Raw genomic sequence first — 20785 nt, forward strand, 5'->3', positions numbered from 1 at the left:
TCTGAACCTTGTCTGACAGAGGCCAAAGGGAAAACTCATATGAGGAGTGGATGTGATCCTTCATAGAAAGGTGGTGGGGTTCTGCAACTGAAACAGTTGGCTCCATGCACCCTATGTGATTTCCCACATTTCCAGAGACAACCCGTAGTCTCCGTCACTAAGAAAAGAGGGAAATCTCAGAGATGAATAAATGGAAATGGATCGTAGATTAAAATCCATATCTATGAAATGAACATGAATCAAATTAGGTTCTGTACTGATGTTTGCTCTTTTATCAAAAAATGGCAAACGAATCATTTGCAAAGCTTCTTGACGACAACAAACTTAAGGGCCCAAACTATGCCAACTAGTACAGGAACCTTATGTTGGTCTTAACCTCTGAAAAATTGGACAAGGTAGCCAAGAATCCTACCCCGAATCGTCTGGGAGATAGGGCTTCTGAGGCCAAAAGAAGAGAATACCAAGAATAGGAGGAGAAAAACTCCATTGCCCGCTGCTATAACATTGCCTCTTTGGACAATCCAATTCAGAGGCAGAGGCAGTTCGATCAGATCGAACTTGCCAATGACGTATTGGACAGTCTCAAGACAATGTACGAAGAGCAGAATCGTTCTACTCGGCAAAAGGTCTTGAAACAGTTCATGACCATGCAGATGTCCAAGAACCAACAAGTTCACGACCATTGTCTCTGGATGATGGGTTATATCAACGAACTGGAGGCTCTTGGATCTGGGTTGGATCTGGTAACACAGATCGATGCTATTCTCAACTCTCTGCCTCCATCCTTTAATCCATTCATCATGAACTACAACATGAACAAGCTGAACGTCAGCTTGCAGGAACTCAGCAATATGTTGCAGAGGGCCAAAGAATTGATTAAAAAGGATGAGCCCATTGCCATGCTTGTTGAAACTAGCAAATCGGGCAAGAAAATGAAGGCAAAGTGAAAGCCCCAAAAGAAGGCTGCCAAACCCAAGAAGCAGAAGAAAGACAAAGCATCGGATGCCTGCCACTTCTGCAAGAAGACCGGCCACTGGAAAATGAGCTGTCCTGCCTACCTGGAATCCAAGAAAGGGGTTCAAGGTAAGCAGAAGGCTGAGTGAAAGAGAATTCACACTCTACTTGGGGACTACTGCAACTGTTGCAATCGCGGCCATAGGAACTGTGGAGTTAATTTTTAGAGAATGAATAATTGTACTAAAAGATTGTCTTTATGTACAAAATTTAAGGAGAAATTTGATTTCTATTTCAAAACTGTGTGCAGATGATTAATCTACCTTCTTTAGTAATACGATTACTATTAAAAAAATAACAGATTCATCGCATACGGGGAATTGGAGAACGGTCTCTATGTTCTACATCCTTCTCTAGAAACTAACATAACCGAAACTACATCGGCTGAAATCCCCAAGAAGAGAGCCCGTGATACAATTAATCCCACATGTCTGTGGCATTACCGACTTGGCCACATCGGTGTTGACCGAATCACAAGGTTGGTAAAGGATGGTCCTTTGGATTTTCTAACTGTAGAAGATCTTCCCACCTGTGAGCCTTGCCTACATGGCAAGATGACGAAACGGCCATTTAACGGTAAGCCTGAAAGATGTACAGGCACACTTGACCTAATACATACTGATGTATGTGGTCCCCTGAGTGTTAGGACACAAAATCAACACGTGTATTTCATCACCTTCACAGATGATTTCTCACGATATGGTTACATGTACCTAATGAGACACAATTCTGAATCCTTTGAAAAGTTCAAAGAGTTTAGACAAGAGGTCGAGAAACAGTTAGGGAGAGAAATTACGGCCCTTCGATCAGATCGAGGTGGCAAGTATCTCTCTGACGAATTCAGGGACTACTTAAAGGACAATGGGATAGTATCACAATTAGCTCCTCCTGCTACACCACAACTTAACGGTGTTTCAGAGGGGAGGAATAGGACCTTATTGGATATGGTCCGGTCGCTTCTCATACACTCAGAGTTACCCACATCCTTTTGGGGTTACGCATTAGAGATTGCGATTTACGTGCTGAATCGAGTTCCAACCAAATCAGTTTCGAATACTCCATATGAACTTTGGACCGGAAAGAAACCAAGTGTCAGACACTTGAAGATTTGGGGTTGTCCAGCACACGTTAAAAGAACGAGTGCAGACAAGTTGGAATCCAAAACCAGTCGTTGCCTATTTGTAGGCTACCCAAAAGGCTCTGTAGGTTACCTATTCTATGACCCAAGTGAGCAGAAAGTGTTCTGTAGTCGAAATGCACAATTGTTTGAGACTGATTACATCCTGGACACCCATCGTCAGGAAATTGTTCTTGATGAGGAGAGCTCAGGAGTAGTAGGAGATATTCCACAAGTTCCAGGTAGTGACCAACCTAGAATATCCACTCGGGTATCCAAGTCACCAGTCCATTATGGTTATGACCAGGATAGTTACCTGGTGGAAACCTTGACTAGTGAGAAGGATCCCGTGAGTTACGCGAAAGCTATGTTGGACATAGATTCCCAGAAGTGAGTGGAGGCCATGAGAGCATAAATGTACTCAATGGAGACCAATGGAGTTTGGACACTAGTAGATCCACCCTCCAGGGTAAAAGCAATCGGTTGCAAATGGATTTACAAGAGGAAGAAGGGCCCCGATAGTAGGGTTGAGACCTTCAAAGCTCGTCTGGTGGCGAAAGGGTACACTCAGAAAGTGGGCATTGATTATGAGGAAACCTTTTCGCCTATGGCCATGCTTAAATTCACTAGGATCCTACTAGCTGTAGCAGCATACCATGATTATGAGATTTGGCAGATGGATGTCAAAACTGCATTCTTGAATGGAGATCTTACTAAAGATATCTACATGCAGTAGCCGCAAGGCTTCATTGCTGCGGGTCAAGAAAACATGGTATGTAAACTAAATAGATCCATTTATGGACTTAAGCAAGCTTCTAGAAGTTGGAACATCCGTTTTGACTCTGCTGTCAAATCGTTTGACTTCGAGCAGAATCCGAATAAACCCTGTGTCTACAGGAAGTAAGGTGGAGATAAGGTTACCTTCTTGGTCCTGTATGTAGATGACATTCTACTCATTGGGATTGATGTAGGAATGTTAACTACGGTGAAAGTATGGCTTTCACAACAATTCTCCATAAAAGATCTTGGAGAAGCCTCCTATATACTGGGTCTTCGACTCTATAGAGATAGATCAAAGCGGATAATAGGATTATCCCAATCTGCCTACATTGACAAAATACTCAAAAGATACAGCATGGAAAACTCCAAGAAAGGAAATGTTCCTTTCAGGCACGGAGTCACTCTCTCCAAGAAGATGTCTCCCAAGACTTCTGAGGAGATTGATGGCATGAAAGACGTTCCTTATGCCTCTGCCGTAGGGAGCATCATGTATGCCATGCTGTGCACTCGTCCTGACATTGCTCAGGCAGTGAGTGTAGTAAGTAGATTTCAGGCCAACTCAGGGCAGGAGCACTGGACTACTGTGAAAAACATACTTAAGTACCTTCGAAGGACAATAGAGTTTTGTTTAGTATTCGACAATAGCTCAATACATTTCCAAGGGTATACAGATGCCGATTTCCAGTCGGATCCAGATGATAAAAAGTCTACATCTGGATATGTTTTCATGATAGGATCGTGTGCTGTAAGCAGCAAACAGGGGTCCACTGCAAACTCCACGGCTGAGCCCGAGTACATTGCCGCAAGTGAGGCTGCCAAAGAAGCCGTGTGGATGAAATTCGTTCACGAGTTGGGAGTAGTTCCATCCAGCACATCACCCATCCCATTGTTGTGTGACAACAATGGAGCTATTGCTCAGGCTAAGGAGCCACGAGCCGACTCGAAGTCGAAGCACATCGAGAGGAAGTACCATGTACTGCGGGATATTGTTGGTAGAGGGGACGTCTTGATTCAGAAGGTAGCGTCAGCGAAAAATGTAGCAGACCCATTGACGAAGCCACTATCACAGAAAGTGTTTGAGAAACACGTGGAAAGCATGGGACTCCGGCTAGTACCTGATTGGACCTAAGTGCAAGTGGGAGCTGTTAGACAGTTTTGTATGCCCTTAGCTTCAATCAAAATGATGTACTTTATGAGTTTATTGTAAATGAATAAAAGTAGATATTTGATTCATGTTCCCTTGGTATGTTTCTGTGTAATACTCTTAAACTAGACACTTAATGAGACTCGTGTTAATTTAGAATGTTCACAGCCTGTGTGTCGGTCTGAGGAGACCTATCCTGACAAGGCTGACACTATGGTGCCACCAAGTCAGTTGGGGTGGCCTGTCTCAGCTACCAGGGTGAAACCCTAGGCATTTACAGTGTAGGATTAATTGAATCTTTGAACTGGACCAGATTTCCAGTATTGCCCTGTACCTTGGAGATTGATGGGCAAAACTGGAAAGTTACACCCGACCCCTAGACTCGATTATGATACTACACTAGGTGTCGGATTAGTCTGTCGTTGATATGCCAATCAGTGAGATCCTTAGTAGGGGTCAAAACCTAAGTATGTTGGGACAGTCTGAGAATTCATCTGAGTGGGTGATCATAGTGACAGGATCAGCCCCTTTGTCGGACAAAGGTAATGATCGGGGATGCACTCTCACTGATGGAAACCAAGACTGTCGGCAGTCGATTTCAATCGTTGAGATTTGTTTTGCAAAATATATTTTATATGAGATATAAAAGTATATATATTATGGTTTCGAAATGATTTGCAAAAGGTTTTAATTCCCGGGATCCATATAAGCAGAGAGTGCAACACTATTCCTTGCAGCCGAGGGAGAGGTCCTCTCTTGTCGGGCAGTGTATGATCATTATGGGCTGAGAGGTTAAGTGTAAGACCATTGAGGATAATACCTGATGGGCAAATCTTGCATCTGCCCACAGTCCCTGGGTGTTACAAGGTGGCTTGGCCCAGGGACCACTTAGGGTAAATGTTGGGCCCATAGAGCCCATGAGATGAGTTTCAAGGGGTGCACTATCCTTAACAGTGTATTCGGCCAGGCCTTACAACAGAGGCTGGGCCGAACCCATGTGGCTGATGTGTAGATCAATGTTTGGGTCCCACACCATACAAGGAAGCCCAACTGGGCAGCAGTTTGGAAGGCTAAATGAATACATAACCTTAAATGGGCCTTAAACCCATTTCGAACTGGGCTAATTTGATTAGTCACTTAAAGGGGCAAATTATGAGATGGATCAGCTGATAGGATTAGGCCCAGACCCTATCCACTTAGAGAGTCCAAGATCTAAATAAAATTTAGATCTGGAAGCCTCCTAATTAGATTAGGAGATGAATGATCTAATCTACAAATAAGATAAGGGTTATCCCTTATCACTTAAAGGGACTTCTAATCCAAATATGATTTGGGTTAGCAACTCCTAATGGGATTAGGAGCTGATCCCTTTAAGTCTATAAAAGGAAGAGGGGGCGGCAGCCTTTAGACATGCAACCAACACACTCTTGTCTTCTGAGCTGAGATTACAAGAAGAGAGAATTCTGCACCCTGCAAATACTCTCTTGCCGCATCCTTCCTGCAACCGCCGCCTCCAGCAGTTCGATCTCCAGTTCTTGGGAGAAATCATGATTTGATCTTGATCCAATCTTTTGGAGAAAAGATTGGTTGGAGCTGTATTCAAAAGCCACCCAATTGATTCTTGCGAAGGGTCAAGTTCTTTTGGAATAACATTGCTGATTCTGCTCCACCCTACACTGCGCCATCTTCAGTGGGAGCAGATTTTGGATCCTTCCTTGGGCGTGAACACCTCCATTGGGAGATACTGCTTCTCTGTATCAGGTATAATCCCTCCCTACTCCTTTTGGTTCAGATCTGGTTCAGTTTATGATTCAAGAATGATCCTTGAAAATGTGATTTTCTAAATAGGGAATGTGATTCCCAGTTGAAGGGAAGCAGTTGTGGATTCTTCGGGAGATATCAACAATTGCCTCAAACTGTTGTGAAGATGTTTGGTGGGGTGTTTTGCTAATTCCGATCCGCACAGAAGTTGTGGGGAGATGGGCGGGGATAGAATGGCATCCTAAAAGCTCTTTTCATGTTAGAAAACTGAATGCTAGATCTTTCCCTTTTATTTTCGGCAATGTAGAAGAAGCAAGAGAACTTTTGTCTCAAGAACATGCTCCCCAGAGCTTAGGATTGCGAGATGGTGCCCATTGGTAGGAGCAATTAGAGACATAGGCCCCTCAATCTTGGTGTGGTTGAGCACATATGGGATTCCTCTGCACGCATGGTGTTCCCAAACTTTTAAAGCAATGGGAGATGTGTGTGGAAGGTTCAGGTTCATGGATTCAATAATAAGTTCTTGGAGAAACTTTGTTGTTGCTTGTATTTTAGTCGAAGTTGTAGAGGTTCGTTTTGTGTCCACATTGTTATCCCTTCGTTATGCTGGTGAGAACTTCAATCTAAGGTTGGTGATCGAAGGTTCATACCCGCTAAGATGGATCGATAACTTGTCTCGGTGGAGGGAGCTAAGTAGTAAGAGGTCCACTGCCTTCTATGGCATTGGTAAGGAAGACGAACAGGCAGGCTAAAGAGGGATGGATGGATGTTGAAGGCAAGGGCAGTATTGGCATTAAAGGATAAATTAATGGCTATAAGCATGATTCAGAAAATGTGGGGCACACTGAAAATGATGAGTAGGACCCCAAGAAATGGTTGTGGTACCCACTTGACTTCGGATAAAGAGGATTGACATAGCCCGCTTGCCTTAGTGAATAAGGAAGTTGGTGGAGAGGGGAGAGTTATTGAAGAACATGTGGAAGGCCAAGAGAAGAACTTGGGGACCGAGTGTTTTGATAAGGGGACGGTCAAACGGCTTAGGAAGTTTAGAAGATACAAAAGAAATAGCTTAGGTATCATGCCAAAATTTAAAAGCAGCAGGACTTCGGGAAGGAGTGGATTGATTGAGAAAGAGGGGGAAAGGTGGGTCTGGGTGATCGCCGAGTTCGATAAAAATGGCAATAAGAGGATAGTTAGCTGAACAGGGGTGGAGAAGAATAGTCGCCCGTCTTCTTCTTCAGTTGGAGGTGCAGACTTATGCTCTTAGACTGAAAGAAATATAGCAGTAGTCTGTGTCGCGCTTGAACCTGAGTGGAGGATGTGGCATCTCAAGAATCAAGGCACAGTTTGGGATCAACAGATCTGGTGGTTTTTGAAGAGATCACCTCTGTCAAAAATGGGGAGGGGTCGGAAGTGGGAGATGAAGAAGTTGGGAAGGGAGGTGACAAAGTCGCTGTGGAAGTCGAGGAAGGAGAAAAGTCATGAGAAATAGGGGAAATAGTCATTGGCAGCAGCTCTAATGGTCAGGGAGAGAGCAATGTTGGCGACTTCTTTTGTTTTGAGAAGGTGAAGGCTGGAAGATTGAGTGTAGACTTCGGTCCTTTCTTTCCATTAATCTCAAGATCCCTACACCCAGGCACACCTAACCTCTTCTTACTCTTCCCCCTCAAACACCACCCCACTCATCACCTTCACCCCAAACCTTGCTCTCTTCTCTTGTAGACCTCTCCTACAATATTCTTCCCACCCCTTGTTCCCTAGTTCTTCCAGCAAATTCCTCTCTAACCTAGAAAAATAGGCCAAACAATTTATTTACCTCTACCTCCCTATTGACAATTTTAGCAATGCCAGCCCTTCCATAGATCACCTTTTCACTTCAGTCACAAAAGCCAATTTAGGAGTAGAATTGACCCTTCTCTCCTCCCCTTCGGTTTGAGTCACCTGCTGCCTTTTCTGTATCCATCTTTGATAAGGCATGGATGATGATGATGATATATAATTAGAAAAAAGATGTTTTTATATAAATAAAATGCATAATGTTGTGTATTTATTCGAGCATACTCTAGTTGGGTCAGGGTGGGCTCAAGCTACCCCAGGCTTCAACCCAAGCCCAACCTAAGTTTAGGTCAAGCCCTTGTTTTCTAGCATTGCCAGCCCAAAGCTTGAAAACTCATGCCCAAACCATAAAAATCTCAAGTTGGAATGGGTCAGGCTCGGGTTGGGCCCACTTACTCTAATTAAAAGGAAACATTTTGGATCGCTAATGCTGTTCTGATACCAAGTAGAAAAAATATTTTGGAAACAGCCTCCTTGTATGTGCAGGGTAAGGCTGCGTACATATGTCCCTCCCCAGACCCCTCATTGGTGGGAGCCTCGTGCACTGGGCTACCCTTTATATAAGTTAAGAAAAAAAAAACAATGAAAAGAAGATAAAATAGGATAGAGAATCTGTCTTGGTTTTCACTCATGCCCCTCTATCATTGACTTATTATTAAGATTTCAAATTAGATGCTGCCCTTAATAGCCACCTAATCATCAGCACAAGTACAATGACAATATTATTCTTATACAATGTTAATAGTCCTACAGAACATTATAGACAGCAAGAAATGAACTTGTAAACCTCCGTGTGAAATAGCTTAACATACCGAAATACAGAAAGTATGGAAGGAGCAGCCAATACATCACCACTTGTAGACACCATGACCGGATCAACCACCAAAGCTGCCTTCAAAGGTTTAACCTTAGAAATTGAAAAGACACTAGAATTACAAAGAAATTGATCTCCCTTCAACATATATTGCATACCTTGAACTGGAAATTCCTTGAGTTTTTTACATAAAACTTTGACAACCTCAATAGTAGGAAGCATTCCTGTTTTAACCTGAGCATTTCCAGAACACAGCAGTTCAAAATTGCACCAAGGAGTAACATATTCCCTATGTTCAACTGAGGGAACAAAAATCATGAATTTTATGTGCAAAAAAAAACAACCTTATAAAAATATTTACATAATACTATCAAGTCAGTACAACTGTATGCAATAGATTGAGATTGGAGAAACTGTGAATAACTTTGATAAAGTATTAAACTTTGTGCAGAAAAATGTTGAAGGAAAAACCCCTTAACAAGATAACAGAAAAAGGATTCACCACTTTTTCTGCTTTTATTTAATATCTATTAACCATTATTATCTATTAACAGGGCAGCCTGCATAACCACACCTTTAGAGATAAGCATGAGAAGTGAGTATTAGAGCAGAGAAGGATGGAGTTCGTGCAGACAACAACATGGAGAAGATTTCTAAAAGGCTAAAACTCTGCTCTTTGAGAGGCACAAAGTAAAAGGGAAAATCATGTTGAAGATCAGAGAAATAAGGAAATCCATGGTTATGCTGTGGTTGAGTGGTTTAAAGTATTTGTGGAGGGAGCACTTCAATCAAGAAACAGAGAGTGGAAGAGCTCTAGAGAAGAAAAAGAACAAAGGTACTTTGATGAAAGAAGATGGAACACTAAAGGTAGTTTCTTGGCTTTACTTGAATATTTGGGAAAAGGGAAGAAGCAGCTGGTGTGCATTCCTGAAGGAAGAAATGGCTCAAGTTGGAGGGAGATCAAAATTATCTTACAGGACTTTTTGAAAGATGAGGTAAAACATGCAATTGGAGAAACAAGCGAAACTTGTCCTGAGAAGGGAGCAGATTCTGGGAAATATTTTTTGGTGAATGATCTGGGCAGTGATAAGCCGGTGTTCAACACAGGGAAGACCAAGTGGGAAAAGAAGCTGGTGGTTGAAGTAAAAGAGAAACCAGAAAATTGGAGGGTTGTAGCAGCTGATATGCTCAAAAACCAGAAGGTAAAAGGCCCAGTACTGTTCATCCCTTTTGAAGACTATAAAGCAGTGATAGACTTGTTGGAGGATGTCTTAGAAGTTGGTGCTTCAAATCTACAGAAGAAGACTGGAGAGGCCACAATGATGAGATGGTCCCCTAGCTCAAACTTGAAGGATTCTTCCAATTGATCCTCAAATTTGAGATGCCCACAAAGATATCAAGCAGCAACTTCAAATTTCTCACTATTTCTATGTCTACATCCTCACAAAACAGAATTGTGTCATCATAAAATTGAAAATGGGATAATAACTACTTGATTTCTACCAATCTTCTAACTCCTAAGCAGTCCTTATACATCTGCAACCACAATTGTTCTGCTTAAGACCTCAGCCACTAGAGAGAAAAGGAAGAGGGATCATAGTTGTCAAGGCATCGGTGACAAGGCGCCATTTGAGGCTCACTTCGCCTAATCGCCAAGCAGTTTTGTACTTTCTGTTATAAAATACTAGCGGGGACCCGTGCGATGCACGGGAAAATCTGAAAGATTTAATAATTTTATTTACTATTAATCAATATTAATAATCAAAATTTATTGTTAATTGACTAAAAGTATTCAAAGTTATTGTTAATATCTAAAATTTTAATAATTGGGTTTTCATTTAATGTTGATTTACAAAAAAATAATTCTTATTAATTTAATATGAATAAATATTTTTTAATAAACTTAGCTTTATTAATAATTTATAGTAATTTTAATAATTGTTATTATTTTTGTTATTTTTAAATGAAATTTTTATTAACTTTAAATAAATAAAAATAATTACAAAAGCTAACATTTTTATTAATTTCACTAATAATTAACAATTATATAGGAATGACAACAGGCTGGGTTCAGGGCGGGGCACCCCATCCCTGTCCTTGCCCCATAGTTAAGACACTCTACCCCATCCCTACCCCGTCCCCAGTGTCAGGCGGGTTCAAGGCAAGGCAACCACTCCTCAATATCTGGCGAGTTCAGGGGATGAGTAGTACAAGTACATTTACCTTTTTGCAAAGCAATAGGGAGATCAAGATCTGAGGGAGAAGGAGCAGTAGTAGGATCTGTCAACAGGAGCTGAAGTGGAGGAGGAGCCAAAGCACTTCTGCGAGTATACACTTGAGTAATTGGCGGCCTCTCTGTAGTAACAGGCATATGATGTGCATCTGCAGTAGGAATGGGAGCTACGGAAAAGGGTCCACAACCGATACAGAAAGAGGAACCATAGAGGGAGAAGAGACCCCGACATCTGAGAAAAATGGAACTGATTCAAAGAATGTGACATCAGAGCACACAAACGATTTATGAAATTTTGGGTTATAACACTTATACCCTTTCTGAGTCCTCAAGTAGCCAAGAAAAATACACTTCGTAGCTCGAGCATCTAGCTTGTCTACTCTAGGCCCCAAGTGTTGAACAAAACAAACACAGCCAAGACTCTTGGGGTGAGAGGAAATGGAGACAAAGTGGGAAACAACACGGAGAAAGGGGATTGACTTCCAAGGATTGACATGGGCATCTGATTTATCAGAAAACAAAATGTAAGAACAGCATCACTCCAAAAATGCTTTGGGACATGCATATTGATCATCAAGGACCGAGCAGTTTCAAGAAGATGTCTATTTTTCCGTTCAGCTACACCGTTTTGTTGCGGGGTATAGGCACAAGAAGTTTGATGAATTATTCCATGATGTTCTAGGTATTGCTGAAATGGTGAGATGTATTCTTTGGCATTATCAAAGCGAAGTATTTTCATATGAACACCAAATTGAGTGCATATTTCAGCATGAAATTTCTGAAAAATAGAGAACAATTCACTACGGTCTTTTGTAAGATAAATCCATGTCATCCTTGAAAAGTCAATAACAAAGATTACAAAATACTTGAACCCATTGTATGACACCACTTTAACTGGACCCCATACATCAGAATGAACTAAAGCAAAAGGACTTGAGGCACGACTATCAATTCTTGGACTAAATGAGACTCGATGATGTTTTCCCAACTGACATGACTCACAATCTAATGATGAAAGATGACTCAAGGAAGGAACTAGCAGCTTCAAAGCCTTGAGAGAGGGATGGCCAAGTTTGCAGTGCCATTGGAGAGGAGTAAGAGACAACTGAAAAGCCACTAGGGGGCCACCACCATCAAGGTAATACAAACCACCTGCTTCATGCCCTCCACCAATCTTCTTCCCCGTCTTGAGATCCTGAAACACACAAGAAAAATGATAGAAGATTACAGAACAATTAAGGGGCTTGGTTAATCTGCTAACAGACATAAGGTTAAAAGGGAACTTAGGAACATATAAAACAAATGCTAAAGACAAGGAGGAGAGATCAACATCACCAACACCACAAATAGGAGATGTAGAACCATTAGCAAGTGTAACTGTCTGAGATGTGGAGGAGCGAGAAAGGGAAGAAAATACGTCAAGAGTCCCAGACATATAGTCCGAGGCTCCGGAATCAATGATCCAAGGTGAGGCTTTGGAAGCTAAGCAAGTCATACCTGAATGGGCAAGTGTAGTTGTGTTCTACTGAGATGTTTGAAGGAACTGCTCATATACTGCCCGTGGTTCACTCACCATTTCCTGCCCGGAAGCACAAGCGGGTGTGGAGGGGGTTGGGGCAGTTTACTGGCTTTCAGTATTTGTGCTACTAGTCTTAGATGTAGCATGGTTAGCCCAAGTGTTGGGTGGACCACGCAAATCATAGTAGAAATTAACTTTGTGCCCCTCTAAGCCACAATGTGTACATTTTCTCTAAGCATTACTCCTTCCTTTTCCACAACCTCCCCCTGACTCTCGGCCTCCAGTCCGGCCACTAGCCCGGTTAAACATGTGTCCACCACGGTTGCTTGGAGGGCCACTGCTGCCACCACCACTTCCACTTCCACGGCCACTCCCTTTAGTCACTACCAAACCAGATCTATCAGAGAAGGAAGAATGTTCCACCAGCCCAATGGATGTCCTCTTAAGACGGGCAAAAACTTCTTCAAATGAGGGGAGAGCTGATCCCCCCAATATTTGTGCTTTGAAAGGCTCATACTCAGCCTTCAAGCCCACAAGAAACCTAGTCACATCAAGCTGTTCACGTTGCTGTTGTTGGATCTGGACATCTGATGTTAGAAGGTGACTTCTTCAAATGAGGGGAGAGTTGATCCCCCCAATATTTGTGCTCTGACAGGCTTATACTCAGCCTTCAAGCCCACAAGAAAGCTAGTCACATCAAGCTGTTCACGTTGCTGTTGTTGGATCTGGACATCTGATGTTAGAGGGTGATACACATTGAGCTCATTATGAATGTTCCTCAAACTTGCATAGTACTCTTCCAAACTTTGACTCCCTTGCTTCAAATTGAAGTACTCTTGGTATAACTGATACACCCTACTTGTATTGTATCTAGGAACATGAAGTTCACACTAATCTTTGGTTCCATGCTGTTCCAGAGCCATGTCATTATCTGTGCATCTTCTTGTTCCCAGTCACTGAACCCAGGGGAATCAGAGGAAGGTTTCTCCTCTCTTACATGTTTTACCTTCCTCTTGGCCTTCAAGAACACCTCCAAAGATTTTGCCCATGGTACATAATTCTCACCATTCAACTTAATGGATGTCATTTGAACACTTAGATAGTCTCGAGAAAGCATGACACCTGTTTTGTTATCATTCCCATTTTTAAATGAAGCCATATTAATTATTTCACCTTCAAATACACAACACAACCTCACACTCTTTCACAAGGCTTATCTCACTTATAACACCACTAACTCCAGCTTCTTTAAATACACATTACACACCACACACTAAGGCTGAAATCACTCGGTCTTCACATCAAACACCTGAGCTGCACACTGCAGAACCATTCACCATCAACACACTAAGATTGAAATCACTCAGCCTTCACATCAAACACTACACCAATCACCACGACACAACCACCACCAATCTACTGCTGTTGTGAACTTCACCAGTCGACAACTCTTCTTTCAGCATACATATGAAGAGAAATGCAGAGGAACACGACTGAAATGCATATTAGTCACACCGAGCATCACCACAACCAACTTTTGAAGCAAAAAGAAAACATTCACAGTCCCTTACTTGGACCAGCAACAGTAGTGTTCATACCTGTCCACATTCAGCCCTCTTCGATACTGAATAGAGGGTTTAATATACCACTCCAACGACCACCACAGCAACGACCGGAGGCATTCTCACCTCCAGGCCCACAAAACGACAGCTCCTTTTCAGCCCCTTATCGAACCTCCACTCAGGTCAGTCGGAAAAGAATATGACTGTGAAGGTTGGCGGCGAACCCAAAAAGAGAACAGCAACAAGAAAGAAGTGAGGATACGACCTTACAGCTCCGATACCATGTGAATAAACCCTAGTTGATTCTAGGTCAAAGTAGAGAAGAAGAAAGAAGAAAGAAAAGAGAAAGAAGAAGAAGAAGAAGAGAAGAAGAGTATTCGGCCAGACTAGAGAGAATGTGAAAAATCACTCTCCTAGCCGACCCACTTGAATTTTATTCATAAAACTTAGAGTTACAAGAAAGACAATTTGTCCCTCATAGAAGATGGGACACATAACTTAAACTCAGATACAATAGACCTTTCACTTTCAAGAAGATACACCAGAATGACAAAAATACCCCTGACTCAAGCATTCTAACAACCCCAAAACCGTTATTTCGCCAAAAACTATTGATTTGGTCAGCAAACCGCTGACTCAGGAGATCAAATCGTTTGAATCGTCCAACGGTTTTGACCATTATTTTATTTTTTGTCAAAACAGGTCATCTATTCAGTTCAAACGATCGGACTGTTCAACCTGAGAACCGGACCTCTGATCAGTTCGTTGTCCGGTTTGGTTTTAAAAACCTTGATTTATATTATTATTACTACTCTCTCTCTCTCTCTCTCTCTCTCTGAAATGTAATAATAGCATGCATTAAAATAAGAGGCCTGGAAAACCCAAAGGTCTCTCTCTAATAGTGTGCAGCTTTATTAATCTAATCAAGATAAGCAATGATTACTGTTTTATATTTTTAAAACAAAAGAAAATAATAAAAAATGCAAAAAATGGAGAAAATAGATAAATAGCTTCTCTCAAAGGAGAGACATGCTGACATGAAACGTCCAATTTTAATATATATATATATATATAGATTTTTTTATTCTTTATTTTTTGAGACTATAATTATAAAATAGACATTATTAAACTAAAATATTCATTTTGTGTGTTTATATACTAATTTCTTTTTATTATTTTCCTATTTTTTAGGGTTTAATCAACACAAACATTGCTAAATGTTGTACCAAACCCTCAAAGACTTCAAAACTTGAACCAATAAGTAAGGAATATACTAGTTTCCTTCTTCTTCTTCTTCTTCTTCTTCTTCTTCTTCTTCTTCTTCTTCTTCTTTTCCTATAACAAAAATAAGGGTTCAGCCCCTATATTTTTTGAATTTTCTTTTCCCTCTTTCTTTTCTTCTCATGAATATGTTGATTTTCTATACTTTAACATGAACTTTATACTTTTCCTATGAATAATTATAAAGGAAATATGGTTATGGTCCTAGAGAACTATCCTAGGATCTATGTATTTTACATAAAAAGAAAAATCCATTGCTTGGGCACCGGCAGGTGACTAGGCAACAAGGCACCCCCCCTATCGCCTAGGCTCGCCTTGGCACCTTGAAAACTATGAGGGGGATAAAGGGTTCCCTTGTCTTATTCCTCTCTTAGCAAGGAAGAAACCTTTTGCTGCCCCGTTAATAAGAATTGAATAGTGAACTGAGCTAACATGACCTTCAATCCATAACCTCCACCATGCTCCAAACCCAAGCCTCTCTAGGATTTTTATCAAAAACCTCCAATCCACCAGATCATAGGCCTTTTAGAGATCCAGTTTACAGACCAAACCCTTCTCTCTACTCTTTCTTTTCTCAAAAACGCACTCTTTAGCCACTAGGATTTGGTCCACGTACTGTCAGCCTTCCACAGAAGTCCCTTCAAATGATGAGATCATTGAGGGTAAAACCTACTTAAGCCTTTCAGACAGAACCCTTGAGATATTTTATAAAGGCTGCCAATCAAACTTATAGGCCTAAAGTCCTTTGGATACTTTGCCTCCTTCTTAGGCATCAATGAGATGAAAGTAGCATTAGCTCCAAAGGAAATCTCCCCTTTAAGGAGAAATTCTTCAAAAGATTTCCAGAAGCTCTGATTTTAGGAAATCCCAACATTCTTGGTAAAAAGCCATAGATCTCCTCCAATTCTACCTTTTGTTTCCATCTTTCTTTCCCCCCTTTCCTCCTCTAACAAAACTACAGGAGGTCTCTAAGTAAATGACCCTTTCTGATTCTGAATACACCTCACAACAGAACTATGAACATAATCCTCAGTAAATAAAATTTCTGTGAACACTAATTGATGCTAGATGATCCTTACCACACACACCCACAACAATCAATGCCCCCTACCTCAAGGCATATGCTTTAACTCTGCATATCCATAAGAATATCACCCACACAACCAGTCAAAGGAACAATAGGAAACACATCTTGATCTTTACACATCCACCTAAATGAAGGATCAAAAGCATGAACATTGTCCTTAAGTCTTGTCCTTTTGTAAAGATTGCTAATGTTTTACATAGACTAGTAAATATGGACTCACTGATGAATCCTAGAACCCTTATCTGTCCAAAGACATTAAACACCCTTATCCTTCACCACAAACTTTTCATATGTGAGCATTAAATCCCAAGGTTGATTTACTGATCAAAAAAAAGAAATCCCAAGGTTGATTGCTCCCAATGACAATACCCTGATTTGCCCCCTCTTCAGCCAAACTACGCCCCTAACCTTCCAATTGGACCTCATTATATTCTCCCACCCTAGATTTCAAATCAAAAACATTGTTTTATCTAATACAAGGCATCATGACTTGTATTATCAACAGAAACATTTAATTGCCTGAACATCCAAGCCTTCCAAAGTCTCATAATTTTGCTCTTCACATCCCCCCAACAGCACTTCCCTGAACCTGAATATTATCAATTCACATGTTCTATTTCACACAAACTTGATGCCGGTCCTTACATCTTCAACATCTTTGCTAACTTGGACAAAATCTTTCTCAGTGAACTAAGGCTTGTTTCTCTTTATAGTTACTAGTAGTGTGCACGTGCTTTGCACGTGATAGAACTTAAACCTTGAATCTTCAAAAGGAAAATGAAATTGTGCATATATAAATGTGATGCAAGTGTAAAAAAAATCCAGTTGGCAATTGGAAAGAAGAAGTTAAATTAATATCCACGCAACCATCAAAAGCTTTTGGTGGTAATCATGACTTACCACATCAACATGCATATCAGATAGAACCGATTTCAACTGTTCTCCTACAAATTCCTCGGGCACATGATGAACTCCCTAAAATTTAACAGCAAAAGAAGATGTTACAAATGCAATTCAAGTATAATCCCAAATTCTTATGTTTCCACTCTACAGTATTGTTTATACATTTCAAGAGCAAAATTAGAATTGAACCTGAACTCCGACTGTGTTCTGCGCAGTGACCGCAGTAATGACAGTGGAGCAATACACTCCAAGCGCCCCACATGCCTTGAGATCAGCTTGAATTCCAGCACCAGCTCCAGAGTCGGAGCCGGCGACGGTCAAGACATGTGGAACTTTCCGTACAGAGCACTCAATTCCCCTTGAAGGCCCTTCGTCCTGCCTTGCCATGGAAGCTGCAGTTTCTTCACCCATAGAAGTTCTGAGTGACAATCCCCGATACATACTTCGTGAAGAAGATTTCAAAGCTCTCGAAAACTGAAAGCCTTCTGGGCCACTACGAATAGGATTTCTAGACGAATAGCTCTGACAAGAGAGGACAAAAAGAGAGTGAACTCAAATTTGTATACCAGAGAAGTACTGTAAAAACGAATTCAGAATTTCAAAGAAAAGAAGAGAGAGAAGCACCAGTAAAAAGAAGGTATAGGATATTGTCCCCAGGCAACCCATGAAAAGAGTGAGCGTTTTCCTTCCGTCTTCTTTTTTCCCTCGTTCTCCTCGGTGAACTGCTGACGCCTTGACGGTTGAGGACAGCCGCAAGGAGGCCAAGAGAATATTGGAGTGCCAAAGGCACTTACCTTAGGCAGAATCCAGATTTCCTATTCACTTTCTCTCCCGCACTTTGCCCACGCGGTACATTGCAACCCCACATCTCACAAAACAAAGAAGGCGATGTGTGGCTGCAATTCAAGCCGGTTAGAGTGTGAGAGTTGTAGCAGAAAATCCGACTTGACTAATAGGGTTATGCCAACACTTCAGTGCCACTTAGGCAGTGGCCTTCAAAACCATTTGGCTTCAATGTGCATGAGGCGTTTGGGAAAACTTTAAATTCAAGTTTCTCCAATACCCTAAAGTTTATTGAAATGAAATGCTTACTCCGAACATCGTAAACTGATGTGGAAGATAGTTTATGGAACGTTACTTGAAACACCCAACCAAATAACAAAAACAATAAATGTTTAAAGTAGTGTTTTTCAATTAAACATTTATTTAAGAAACACTCCATCCATAAATGCCCAGAAACCAAATACATACTTTGGCATAGCCTCCTTTGTTCCTCTCCTTCATCATACACTAATCGAGACCTGTGTGATGCGTGGGTTTTTTTTTTCCAATGACTTGGAAATTTGTGATATACACCCTTTTGTCAAGCAAAATTGTTAATACTCTAAAGTTATTATCAAGGCCTTGTTCATTTTCACTTAATTGGGTATGCGGTTTTATTCGAGCAAAGTGTTTCCCAACCTTTGAAACGTGTCATGGCATATTGGTCGATGAGTGTCATATTGGTGACACCCCCAAATATGCAACATGCCCCTATAGTGGGTGTTTCGATGTCTAACCTGATTCAGGGGATAGATGGGTCTCAAAAAAAAACTAAAAATAAAATAAAAAGTACATCTTGAACCAACACATCAGCCTATATTTTGTTCCTAGGTGAAACTTGCTTGGATAAGATAGGTTCTAAATGCTCTTGTGTGATATTTATGCACCCTCTAAGATAACTAATACCTAGGTAACCAATACTCTCTAGAATAAACGCTTACCATGGGACCCAACCAAACTTGTTCACAGGCCGGGCTTTGGGCTTGATTTTACACTGTATCAGGCTCAAGCTTTAGGCCAAGCCCAAGCCCAGCCCATGAACATATCTAGACCCAATATATCAATGAATGAATGTGGGGAACATGGTCAATTACCTAGTTGACCAACTTACCCCCTCCCCAACTATTGAAAAGAGTTACAATTTGGCTAATTGAGGAGCGATGAGGCTGAAAAGAGTTGTGACTTGGCTAACTGACATGTGATGAGGCTAAAAAGAGTTGCGATTTGGCTAACTAAGGTGCGATGAGGCCGAAAAAAGTTGCAATTTGGTTGATTGAGGTGCAATGAGGATGAAAATGGTTGTGCAGGTGCAATGAGGCTGAAAAGAGTTGCAATTTGGTTGGCGAAGTTACGATAAAGCTGGAAAAAGTTGTGATTTGGTTGATTGAGGTGCGATGAGGTTGGAAAGAGTTGCAATTTTGCTAACTGATGCTAGAAAGAGTTGCAATGAGTGTGAAAAGAGTTACGATTTGGCTAACTAAGATGCAATGAGGGTAAAAAGAGTTGCAATTTCGTTGATTGAGGTGTGGTGAGGCTGAAAAGAGTTGTGATTTGGTTGACTAAGATGCAATGAGGCTGAAAAGAGTTGGAGTTTATCTAACTAAGGTGTGATGATGGTGAAAGAGTTGTAATTTGGCTAACTGAGGTGCGATAAAGCTTAAAAGAGTTGTGATTTAGCTAACTGAGGTGGGATGAGGCAGAAAAAAGTTGTGATTGGCTAACTAAGGTGTGGCGAGGTTGAAAAAAGTTGCGATTTGGCTACCTAAGGTGCGATGCAGATGAAAGGAGTTATGATTTGATTGATTGAGGTGCGACGAGGCTAAAAAAAGTTGTGAATTGGTTGAATGAGGTGCGATGAGGTTGAAAAAAGTTGTGATTTTATTGACTAAGGTGCGATGAGGATAAAAAAGTTGCGATTTGGTTGACTGAGGTGCAATAAGGATAAAAAAGGTTATGATTTGACTAGCTGAGGTGTGATGAGGCTGAAAAGAGTTGCAATTTGGTTGGCTAAGGTGCAATAAGGCTAAAAAAAGTTATGATTCGGTTGGCTGAGTTGCAATGAGGTTGGAAAGAGTTGTGATTCAGTTGACTAAGGTGTGATGAGATTAGAAAGAGTTGCGATTTTTCTAACCAAGGTGCTATGAGGTTGGAAAGAGTTGCAATTTGGTTAACTGAGGTGCGATGAGGCTGAAAAAAAGTTGCAGTTTGGCTAATTGAGGGGCGGTGAGGCTCAAAATAGTTGTGATTTGGTTGACTAAGGTGCGATGAGGCTGAAAAAGTTGCAGTTTGGCTAACTAAGGTGCAATGAGGCTGAAAAGAGTTGCGGTTTGGTTAAATGATGTGAGATTGAGGCCGAAAAAAGTTGTGATTTCGTTGACTAGAGTGCAATGAGGCTGAAAAGAGTTGTGATTTGGTTGACTTTGGCTAACTAAGGTGCGATGAGTCACCAACTGTGAGCTACGGGAAGATCATAGCTAGCATAAACAAAAGGAGTCACCACCCATTTTTTAAAGGAAATGGGCCCTCAACTTCATATTCAAAAATTTGATTTTACTGCATTGATAGTGACTCTGTTGTATACCAAGAAAGGCACTTTACTAAGAGCTTTTAGGTTCCAAGGATTGGAAGGTGTTAGGCTCCCCTTTTTCCAAGATGCTATAGCAACCCAATATGGGAATGATTTAGGCTTGAATTCTAATGAAAATCAATAAAAACCATTTGCTAAGAATTATTGTAATTTGACACTCCCAAAACTGATTTGAGGTAATGTTATCAGGGCATAGGTAATGGAAACTGGGAATGCAAATCCCTATGGTTTTAGGACTTCAAGTCGTCCAAAATTGAATTGAAAAAACAGAGATTATGAAATCAAGTTTAAACGTAGAATTAGAGGCTTACCTCTCATGTACAAC

At 41.1% G+C, this 20785-nt stretch overlaps 1 protein-coding gene across 3 annotated transcripts in view; it reads right to left on the reverse strand.

Moving 5' to 3' along the window:
* TH1 (thiamine biosynthesis protein) overlaps positions 1–18191 on the reverse strand; it is a 64075-nt gene extending 45884 nt beyond the window's left edge. The window contains exons 1-5 of one of the 3 annotated variants that reach the window (XM_088961476.1): positions 17676–18191; positions 17241–17573; positions 17049–17123; positions 8625–8700; positions 8465–8540 (exon numbers count right to left, since the gene is read on the reverse strand). In XM_088961476.1, coding sequence (XP_088817602.1) covers positions 8465–8540; positions 8625–8700; positions 17049–17123; positions 17241–17573; positions 17676–17717 — 602 coding nt within the window. In that variant the 5' untranslated portion in view covers positions 17718–18191. Of the gene's footprint in view, positions 1–8464; positions 8560–8624; positions 8766–17048; positions 17124–17240; positions 17574–17675 lie in introns of all 3 variants that reach the window. The other 2 variants (XM_088961478.1, XM_088961477.1) reach the window with 2 other exon arrangements.
* Positions 18192–20785: the final 2594 nt, after the last annotated feature.

The sequence above is a fragment of the Nelumbo lutea genome, chromosome 1 (assembly GCF_056320005.1).
Source record: "Nelumbo lutea isolate HS-2025 chromosome 1, American lotus-T2T, whole genome shotgun sequence".
Lineage (NCBI taxonomy): Eukaryota > Viridiplantae > Streptophyta > Magnoliopsida > Proteales > Nelumbonaceae > Nelumbo > Nelumbo lutea.